This window comes from Haemorhous mexicanus, chromosome Z (genome assembly GCF_027477595.1).
Source record: "Haemorhous mexicanus isolate bHaeMex1 chromosome Z, bHaeMex1.pri, whole genome shotgun sequence".
NCBI lineage: Eukaryota > Metazoa > Chordata > Aves > Passeriformes > Fringillidae > Haemorhous > Haemorhous mexicanus.
Genome location: NC_082381.1, coordinates 65,164,155 through 65,174,981, shown reverse-complemented (window position 1 = coordinate 65,174,981; position 10,827 = coordinate 65,164,155). Strand labels below are relative to the sequence as shown.

General features: G+C 40.2%; 1 protein-coding gene across 2 annotated transcripts; it reads right to left on the bottom strand.

The window, feature by feature from the left end:
• Window positions 1-469: 469 nt before the first annotated feature.
• On the bottom strand, window positions 470-8,637 carry F2R (coagulation factor II thrombin receptor). 2 transcript variants are annotated; one of them, XM_059836471.1, is made up of 2 exons: window positions 8,220-8,637; window positions 470-1,963 (listed from the first exon to the last, which is right to left on the bottom strand). In XM_059836471.1, the coding sequence occupies exons 1-2, from the start codon at window positions 8,278-8,280 to the stop codon at window positions 762-764; spliced, it is 1,263 nt and encodes a 420-aa protein (XP_059692454.1). In that variant the 5' UTR covers window positions 8,281-8,637; the 3' UTR covers window positions 470-761. The 2 variants fall into 2 exon arrangements, with proteins under 2 accessions (XP_059692454.1, XP_059692455.1); XM_059836472.1 differs by lacking the exon at window positions 8,220-8,637 and adding an exon at window positions 7,672-8,172.
• Between the last annotated feature and the right edge of the window lie 2,190 nt (window positions 8,638-10,827).

Sequence of the window (10,827 nt, the reverse complement as noted above, 5' to 3'; positions counted from 1 at the left end):
AAAAAATCTCACAATTTTTTCTGAAACTAATTGTCAAAAATACCACATTCCTTACCAAAACTCCTAGCATACACTAATGGTAGCAAACCCAAAAACAAGCTAGCTCCAGCTGCTGGAAATTATCTCTCATGTCACACACTGGACCAAGCAATAGCTGAGTTTTAGTTCCTCATATTCTGAAATCCATAAAGACTGTTTTGAAGTGAAATATTTAAAAACATAAAGTGAACATTTTAAGTGTCCAGAGATATAAAATAATGCTAAGAAAGTAAGTTAATAGATAATTCTAGGAATAATGACATATAGGAAGAAAAAAAAAAAAGCTTGGAGAGGTATTTTCTATTTTCACTTTTTGCAGGAACAACTGGATGGATAGAGTTATTCCATATATAATAATTTATTCAACCTGATAGGTATAGTTCAAAATACTAAACTGGGATTTCTACAATAAACTGAACAATGCAAAGGATTTGTCTGAAAAAAAGTTTATTTGAAAAACACTCAACAACTATTATTAAGAAATTATTTATCCCCTCTACATTAACATATTTACATATACCATACATCTTTATATATATATATCTATATATCTATACACACACACATACAGAGTTTTAATTTGAGTTGTGTATTACTATATTGGATCCATAAAACTATGTATCATACAACAACCTGGTTTAAGGCTTTGCATTTCTTGGATATAACAGTCCTTTTTTTGTCTGTAACTGTGTAAAAACTAAACTATTTGAAGACAGCTTATCTCAATGCATTGCTAGTAGTTTCCTGTAAACACTGTTATTCACATTAGTAGTCAAAGTAGCCCTTCTAGTACTAGTGGTAGACATCAACTGGCCACTGCTGTTACTAATGTTAGGATCAAAAGTCTTTTTACAATTGAAGAGACTGAAAAATTGTCTCTGATACTGAGAAGAAGCATAGTAGTAAATAAAGGGGTCAATGCAGCAGCTAATGCTGCTGATAGAAACACAGAGTAGATAGGCAAAGTAGAGATATTCTAAGCTGTTGTCATATGAAAAATGGATATAATGAATTAAGAGGAGAACATTTGTTGGTCCAAAGCAAATAACGAAAACAGAAAAAACAGCCACACACAAGAGCAAGGCACGTGTCTTCTTATTTTGCTTTGCAACAATGGTGGAAGAACTGAGACAGCGAATGATACACACATAACAGACAGTAGAAATTATAAATGGCACTATGAAAAACACAGAAGAGAAGACAGAGAAGAAGTGGAGGTAATAGCCGCGAAGTTCGGATTCTCTCAGCACATCGTGGCACGTAGTTATATTTAACCTGGGTATTTCCATTGTTTGCTCTCGTAGGAAAAAAGGTATAACCCCGGTTATTGCTACAAGCCATATGATGAAACAAACCAGTGAAGCACGAGTTAGTGTACGCCACCCCAGGGACTGCATGGGGTACACCACTGCTAGGAAGCGATCGACGCTTATGCTCGTCATAAGCATTATTGAGCAGTACATGTTGCAGAAGAAGGCAGCAGTGATGAAACGGCACATCTGAGGTCCAAAAACCCAGTCGTTTCCAGAAAAGTGATAAACAATCTTAAACGGAAGCACACTTACAAAGAGAATATCTGCAAAGGCCAAATTCAGCATGTATATTACAGCTGGCTTTTCGATTTTCATCTTTTTCAGAAACACTAGTATCGCTGTAATGTTCAGAGGGAGGCTCAGCACAAGCACTAGGGTGTAAACTGAAGGAACAAAACGAGTCAGCCATGGACTAGTGAGGTATCTTGCTGTTTGAACTGACATCATTCGTCGTTCAGGTAGGAATGATGCAGTCTGATTGGTGGCTCCTGATCCAACTTCCAAGTCATTTTCAGTATCACCGTCAACAGGAATAAGATCAGCCTCCAGACTGGGAGAAAAACGCATGGAAAAACTTCTGATGTGTGGTATGCTGTTGTTATTTGGAAAACCTGAAAAGTAAAAAGTATTAAGATTAATAAGTCAATATTTAGATGGTATGGGGAAGCGAAAACATATTTCAAGAAGGAAAGTTAAGATTACATTAGGTAAACAAAATAATAAGGTTAATTACTGATTCAAAGCACAGGTTGCCCACAGATCAGGCATTCTATTTTAGCTCCTCCTGCTACAAATTTAGATAAGATGTCCTTCTTTGTCTCCCATCTTTTAGCTTGAAAGGTTTTATTAGTAGTGATTCTAGCTATGCTTAAGGACCCAATCTAATCTGTGCTCTCCTTGGGCAACTTAAACACAACAGGGAATCACCCAGCCTTGAACAGTCTTAGCCAGACCCTACACACATTTTGTAAGAAATGAGAGGCTGGCATAAGTACTCATACATAAAATTCCCACTAGAAGTACTAGAAATACTCATCACCAAAATCACAAAAACTCAAAGTGCAATTAAAGCATCATGGTTTTGAAATATTTCTATGTGCTCTGGAGACATCTTACTCAACTCGAAGTCCCCCATCAAGAGAGATGGCAGAGCAGTTTTCAAGGTAGATGTGGATCAACCTTTTGCTTGTAACAGATGGGTAGCCACAGATTGTGCTGAAGCACTTCCTGAGTTCTACTTATCCTAAACCACAGTGTGCAGGACAGCATATGTCTGCTGTACCCCCAGGGCACTTCTGAAACCCACAGTTCCCTCTACAGCAAGGTCTTCTGCAGCATGCTTTCATAGCTAAGTCATGACAGGCTATCTCTGCTTTTTGAATGTAATAAGCCAGGAAATCAGTGTGATAAAGCATTAACTGTGTGGCAGGGGGTTATTTATGTAAAAAAAGAAAAAAACAACCTATCAATCAAAAGAACTATTTAGGCATTATTTTAGCAAAGTTGTTTGCACAGAGAAATATTTACTATGACTGTAATTTTCAGTTTTGGCTTAATCTGCTTTGGCATAGAATAATTCAAGTGTACTGTGGGTAGACAAAACTGAGAAAGTTACAGCTACTCAAGTATTCCGTCACCTGTTTGCCTGTGCAATTGATCCTTTGTTGGATCTTTGATAATTAAAACAAAAATGAGGGTGTCTTAGCTCAGACCTGTGAGCTGAAAGTACATGATTCACCTGTGTAAGATGCCGCTTGTTAGAAGCAATTATTTATTCTATAGTAATTAAACCCAATTTTTTAAACCAAAACATCTGAAGGAAGCAGATGGCAAAGAGGAAAATGGCTGTAGCTTTAAGCAGCCAGTTACTTCCCTTTGTGCACAGGCAGTGACAGAAGGGCCCTACCCAGCATGGATTTTTGTGAAATTCAGACTTGAATGTGGGGGGGAGATCAGAGGACTGGTAAGGCAATTTGGTGATTGTATTTAGAGTGGCTGTGCTTTATGTACCATGCTGTGTCATAGTAGCATTCTAGGGGCAGAGAGACAAAAGGGAAGTGTTGGAGAGAACAGTTTTCATATGCAAAGTGACTAGATTGCAACCTCTGCCCGTCAGAAAAAAAGATGCTGGGAGCTTGTTACAGAGGCTGTAGTAGGAATGATGTAGTTTGAAGCAGAAATACTGAAGTATGTGAGGTTTGGTGATTGCACAGAAGGGCACTAAACGCATTTAGAAAAGGGTCTATTCTGTCTTTTTAAGAAGAACATGAACAACAGGCAGAACTATAGAGCCTCAATCTTTAACACTTTATAAATTTAGTCCAAGCAGTTGGATGGCTCAAAGAGCCAGCTCCTAGCTTTGCAGCTAAGCTGCAGCACAAGTTCTGTTGTATGACACCTCTAACTTCACCCTGTGGCTGACATCAAAGAGTTAGGAGATTTTCTGTATTTAATGATCATTGCAATAGAAAATGTCACAAATTACACCACTGGTCTTCATCTCTTTTGGGGAGCATTATAACTATACTTGAATGAATGCCTCCCCTCCCCAGATTTCTTACACTCGGAAGCTTGTCTCCATGGTAAAGACATCAGTAAAAGTGAGGAAAAATCTGTCAATTGTATCTCCAGTACACACAAGTTTAATGAATTTAAGACTTTTAATTCTATGAGCATTTATTTTCAAACCAGAAAACTATTGAAAGAGAAGACAATGATAATTTCAGTGCCCCAAAGGTTGACATGTCCATCTTGCTTTCTCCACCACTGTAGAACAGTGTGGAGAACCAAACAAAGAGGTGACACGGTTCCATGTGAGGAATGCATGTTTTTGGGAACACAAGATATAAACAGACTTGAAGAAAAGAGTAAAGCCTGGAGTTAGGAACTGTGTTGCCAAGACGACCACTGCATGACATCTTAACTGAGACACCAGCACCTCTCTCATCCATGTATCCCTCAACTTTGAAGGACCTGAGCTGTGCTGCAGTTTCACACTTTTTAGAACTAGCAAACCAACTTAATCAGTCACTGACCCTTAATGACTGAGGTTAAGTCCCTTAGTGTGGATGCTCTGGGTGATAACCTGTCCCACTTCTCATTACTAACTCCTAACTGAGAACAGTATAAAAATATGCAATAAGAAAAAAATGCTATGACTGGGACAAGTACCTTTCACTGACTACCAGCCATTGTCTTAGCTATTGCTTATAGTTAACTGAACCTTGCTAATAATGTTAATTATATCCTGAATTCTCGGAAACATCTTATTTACAAGTTTATTACATGAAGGGATTTAGACACACTTTTACTCCATTACAGAAATTTTCTAAAAATAGAATCCTATTACAATAAATCAGAACAAAAAAATTTTATAAATAATTGAAGTTTAATTACAATTATCTGGAATAATTTGGTGAAAACTATGTGTTCTTTGTATAAGCAGAAGCTTTCTAAGTTCAGAGTTGAACTCAACTTTCATTCTGTCAACATCACCTCCACGCTAACTCCTGTTTTCCATCCATGTCACCATTTTCAACTTAGATAACATGAGGTACTACTTGCAAGCCAGCTTTGTGGAAAAATGTAATGAAGCATCACACTTGCTATTTTGGTACCACTTGATAATATAAAGAATGGTGACTTAAACTTGATGAAACTAAATTTAATTTGAAAGCTTGACAGCCATGTATCAGTTCTTATCCTTTACCAAGCTGCTTGTATGACACAGTGTAATTCTAGAAGACACAATATGCACCCCATACTTTCTGAAACAGAAAGGCAGACAGATACTGCCCTGAGGTTATGTATTCCTTTTGTGTCAGTGTTTACATGAAAAAGCTGAAGATAGAGATTTATTCACAGAAGGGAACAGGATGAAATAATGTCATATTATTTCAAAAGATTGTAATGAACCTTCATAGCAAACAAAAACGCTAGAACAAGAAAGAGGCATTACCTTTAAACTGGGTTAGTACAAGACTGCCAATATACAGTAGCTCTACAGAAAATGTTTTGAAACTACTGATAGCTACAACTACACCAGAATCTGTGAAATTATTCTTTCTAGCTGTTTTCAAGCTATAGATATCATTTGTCTAAAACATATTTCACTACAACCTAATTATTTTTTAATAATTAAAAAATCTGTTAGAAAAACACAAGTAAAGCTTGTATAATGATTACAAATGTCCAGAAGGTCATCTTATTTTTCTAGGCTGCCATCCAGTCCTTTTGGAAGAAGTCAAGCTTGGTTGACTTCTATTTTTATAACAAATAGGAACTCTGTCATATCAGCAGTGAGAATGAACCACTCTATCAAAGTATCTATAAAATTTAAAAAGGTATGAAAGAACAAGATTAGTAAACTATGAACAAATAAACAGAAGGATAAAGCACTGAGGTTTTATCCTTGACGTGTGTGTACTCAGGACACTGAACGATAAGCAGAGTCTTTTCTTTGCCTCCAACAAGTACTTTGAAAGGCAAAAATTACATAGAATCAGTATCACACTCAAGTTGCCCAAAGTCTTCTTTTATTCCCTGTGTTTTTTTCAGTTCTCCAACAAGGACATAGAGGAATTATGTAGAAAGCTCAGCAAGTTTGTGATTGTTTAATTTTAACGCTCCACAATGTGCTGTTTTCTATAAATGATTACATATTGTTCATCTCACAATCAGTATACACATATGCTGCTTACCCTGACATTTTTTTTAAATACAGATATATGTTGTAATTTCTTTTCATGTCTGTTTTCATATGCAAAGGACTACTCTGCATCCCACTCTGTGAAAGAAAATACAACAGCTTTGACCAAACTTAAGCTCCAGAAGAAATGTGAAGAATATTTCTGTAGGCCCATGAGTATGGACAGGATGTTATAAACCAGGAGACTTCACATCCCAAGGGATATCTTTGTGATATGAGAGACTAGAGAACAGGCTCCTACACAAACCAATTAAATATGTTTCCTATGTGCTGCTGGACAACAAATAATACTGATTTATGGGCATTACTGGTGACAGCTGCATACCAGCTTATAACAAATAGGTTTCTTTTATCTCCCCTTTGTATAACCTCAAGTGATAAGCATCTAGAATCTAAATTACTCAGTATCCCATAAATTAGGCATGTGAAGGCAGACTGTGAAATGCACGCCAGACACATTAATGACAAAATAAGACACAATCTTGTAGGAGTGATGACAGTTATTTGCTTTTATAAAAATAAAACTGAATTGTTTATGAGTTCACATCTCCATTTATACAGAATTCATTATTAGATTACACAACTGACGTAGCACATTTACTTGAACTGTTGTTTTCTTGCAACGGGGTGTCTGCTCCATTTTGCTCTCCTTTCTCACCTCTTTAACCCCATATGCTGGCTTCAACCAATATAATCTCTCTATTTTGCCAGCAATGTCCCAAGGCAGGGAAGATCAAACCTTAGGCACCTCAACAGCACTGGTCAGATAGTTTGTAGGCACTTAACCAACCTACTGCCAGACTAGTGCTTTTTCACCTGCCCAAAGGAGCAGCGCAGGTCAACTGTGCACAGCGAAGGACACGGGAAAAGCAGGAGAGAAGCTGCAGGTCAAGGCCAGAGCAGATCTCAGGATACAACAGTGCATGGGCAACAGGAACAGGAAATTGTGGTAAAAACAGGTTATCTAGGGCAGTGGGGAAATTATATTATTACAATGGGAATGAGTACAAGAAGAGCAGAAGACATATTCAGATGATCGGTTTTTGTTAGTTCTGTTGTGCATGAAGTAACTGGAAGAATACCACCAACAGTGACATTTTTGTCTAGCATTAACATGTACAGTTTGTTTTTTACACCAGCACCCCTATTTCTTAAAAAGATATTTTCCTTAGACTTCCCATATTAACATGATTTTGACACCTTCCTTCCCACTTGTCCTTGTGCCAAAAAGTTGTCTAGCAAAAATTATTTGCCCGCTCTGATGCTTCCCTCCCAGCACAGTTACAAACACTAGGTCTATCCCCTTTCAGTTTAGCTCAGTAGTCAAAGTTTGTTAGGCTCTGAAATTTCCTCTTAGCTGCTCATCTAATCAGCCCTTTTATGGATGTAGGACCTGAGCCTTTACTGCAGGCCATCTCGTGGGACTAAGTTATTTCTATAACAGCACTATCACCACTAGCTGATTGAAAGAAATCTTAAACTGAATCAAGCAAAATAATAATAGCAAAAACCCTGTGCTAATCTCTAAGCGCACAATCCTTTGTAGTGCTGTACCTCTGCCATAACATGTGTGAGGTTACATGCGTGCATGTCTTCTCTCACCTTCCTTACCTCAGCATCTCCATCGTCTAACAAGCTCTGAGCGGGATGGAACCATAGGCTCACCAGTTAGGGAACTGATGTTGCTATTAGTGAATAACCATGAAATAACCTTGGAAGTCATCTATCTACTTGGGGTGCATATTCTGAACTGTTTTGTACCGGCAGATCTTTGGAAGTTTGCACCGCCTAGAAATTCAGCTGGCTCTGACTCCCTCTTCTTACGCTGTTAATGAAAGATTAAGAGAATCCAGCAGCAAGATCTCGCCGATCTGGTCCGTTCCACCACCACCTGCTACTGCCTGCCCTCCTTAGCTACGGCGTCACTTCCAGCCATCCTTCACAACCAAAAACAGCCTCTCCTCGCTGCTGCCACGATCACAAAGAGTCGAGGAAAACTCGGCCCGAGCTCGCACTGAAACTCCCAAGCGGGAGCCCCACGGCCCGGCTGCGTGCGGAACACGGCGCTGTGCGCTCGGACGCTTTCTGCTCCTTCCCGCGCTGTCGGAACACGCCGGCCGCCAGGCCCCGAGCCCGGCCCCCGCCTCCCGCGGACCCACCTGGCCGGGGCGGCGGGCAGCACAGCAGCGCCAGGGCGCTCAGCAGCGCCCGCGCCCGCATGGCCGCGCCTTCCTCCCCGCACTCCCTCCGTCCGTCCGTCCGTCCGTCCGTCCGTCCGTCCGTCCGTGCGTCCGTGCGGGCGGCGCGGGGCTGGCGAAGGCAGGCCACCGAAGGCTGGGGCTGGCGAAGAGCCGCACCGGGACTCCCTCCTGCCGCAGGGAGGGGGCTGCGCGCCGGGGCTCGGCGGCGCGGGAGGGGAGGGAGAGAGGGGAAGGAAGGGGAGGAGAAGGCGCAGGGGCAGCGGCCGCGGCCCCGCGGGACGCCGAGAGCCGGCGGCAGCCCCCGCGCCCGGCTGGGACACGGGAAGCGGTGGCGGGCTCGGGCGGGGTGAGAGGTCGGGAGAGCCGGAACAAAGGGTTATGTTCAAGGAATTATTCTAAGCTAAGTTTGCCAAATTTGTAGTCCGAATGCCTCACGGGAGCAGTTCCAAGGCCACATGAAATGCCTGCATTACTCACAGCTGAAAGATCACGCTGGTTTAGAAAAGCCCCTTACAGTTGATCTACTTCGTATAAAGGAGATGACGACCAAGCTTGCTTGTATTGCATGTGTTCAGTAAACTGCTCTGCAAACACAGGGCAACCCAAAAGTGATTCATTGCCCGGCTCTGCAGCCCTGTCCGCTGTACCAAAATCCCCGAGAAAGTGGTGCCACTCCCCAGTCCAGTGGCATGTGCCATGGACAAACTTCAGAAAACTTCTGCACTCCTTTAGAGATGCTCATGAATAAAAAGGTGGTTGAAGCAAAACCTACATGAAGGTTGTATAGGAAAATATTTTGGTAATTTTGCAGCTATTATGTAGAAGCTTTGCTTAAAAAACATCCCACTGATGTTTAAGTGCTTTGTGTTTATTAACTATAAAACAGACAGAAGCTTTAAAGTGGACACTGGCTTGCTAGGGTGTGCTATCCATGCCTCAGCTGTATACCCTTCTGTTTACAACAGTACAGACAAAAATGGGAAGGAGGGGAAGGCTGATTTGAACTTGTTTATATGTATGAAGTACCTTTATTAGTGCAGAAGCACCGACCTTTGTTCTTAAGGGAGAAAAAAAACAAACAAACAAACATGGAAACCAAATTTCCCTAATCATTAGTACTGGTTTCCAGTAAGCTCTGTGTCTCTATGGTGCTCTCACAGTGCTAGCGCTAGTTACATAGCATGGTTGAAGCTGACTCTGTGTATATAGAGAAAGAAATAAATACAAGTTTTACAGCTGGCCAGCCTTCCTACAGCTCTAGCATCCCACATGCTCTAGGAAACCTAGAAAAAAATGCCTTATACTTAATTGAACTATTAATCTGTTTAGAATGTAATAAGAGGTGATTGTTTCATCTGGGAAGAGAAAGTGAAGCTATTCTTGGTCATTTCTGTGGTCTCACAGTTCTATAAACACACACAGAGGTTGCTCTTCCAACTTTCTAAACCCAAAACAGAACTGAACTAAAATTGTAAAAATTATTCACGTTCTCAAAAAACCACATATTGCCAGTATTTTTCTTACATTTCAAGAAGTCTTAACCAGTAGGTCAATGCTTGAAGAATAAATTAGATTACAGAGTTTGTGAAACATATGAAGAGAAACTCAGATTGAACCTCTAGGAAGTATTTTAGTCACAGACATTAGAAACAGTCATAGGGCTATTCCATTTCATCTTTTAATGTAGTTATTATAAATACCGCAAGTGAATAAGACTCATGTTTGTTAAATTCTATGTCTGCATATGAAAACCAAATTTTTTTGTATCCTTCAGTTTTGTGAATCAACTTGTTCCTTCCTCTCAAGATAACTTATTGTAGCAGAGGTGAAGACTTCATGACTTATAAAGCTTTAGTTTTTAATTCTACTTCTTGCACTTTTTTCAGAATTTTGGGTTTGTTTTTTTTTTTTTTAGTAGAGGTATGTTACAGAACAAAACTTCATTCCTGTTTAACACACCAAGTTTACCAAAAAAGACTGCACCTATATAATGAGACTGCTACATCATTACTGTTTGTGGAAGGAGATTGTTCTTGCTGCTGATACATGGATTACCCTGTAGCATGTCGGAGGTTGGTAGTTACTGCTGAAAGACGAGCACAGAAACATACCCCAAGCAGGGAAATCAGCTAGGTAGAGGGTTGTGTATCTAGTTACAAAATCACATGTGGCGGTCAGTGTTTGAATTTTCTGGGAATGAAGGTTGTTGTTTTACTCCTGTGTTCTTTAAAACAAATTTGGACAGCTAAAAGAGGTCCACAGACCAGTGCAAAGCAAAATAGAAAAATCTAGTGCTTGTGTTGGTGTTCCTGTCTGCCTGGCCTAAGCAGAAGCATGTTGTTCTGCAATTTTGTGGGTAGTTTTGTATCTTCAGAGGCCCTTGAGAATGGAAATGTTCCAAAATAAACTAAGTTAGCTGCCAAGCACTCTTAGTCAACTCTAAAGACATGTGATAGAAAAATGCAAGCACTGGAGTTAACAGGCTAAGACTATTGCCTATTATAATTTCTTTTCACTACCACCAGTTAAGGAGGACAAAGTTGAGAGATAGGCAGGCTGTGCAAAG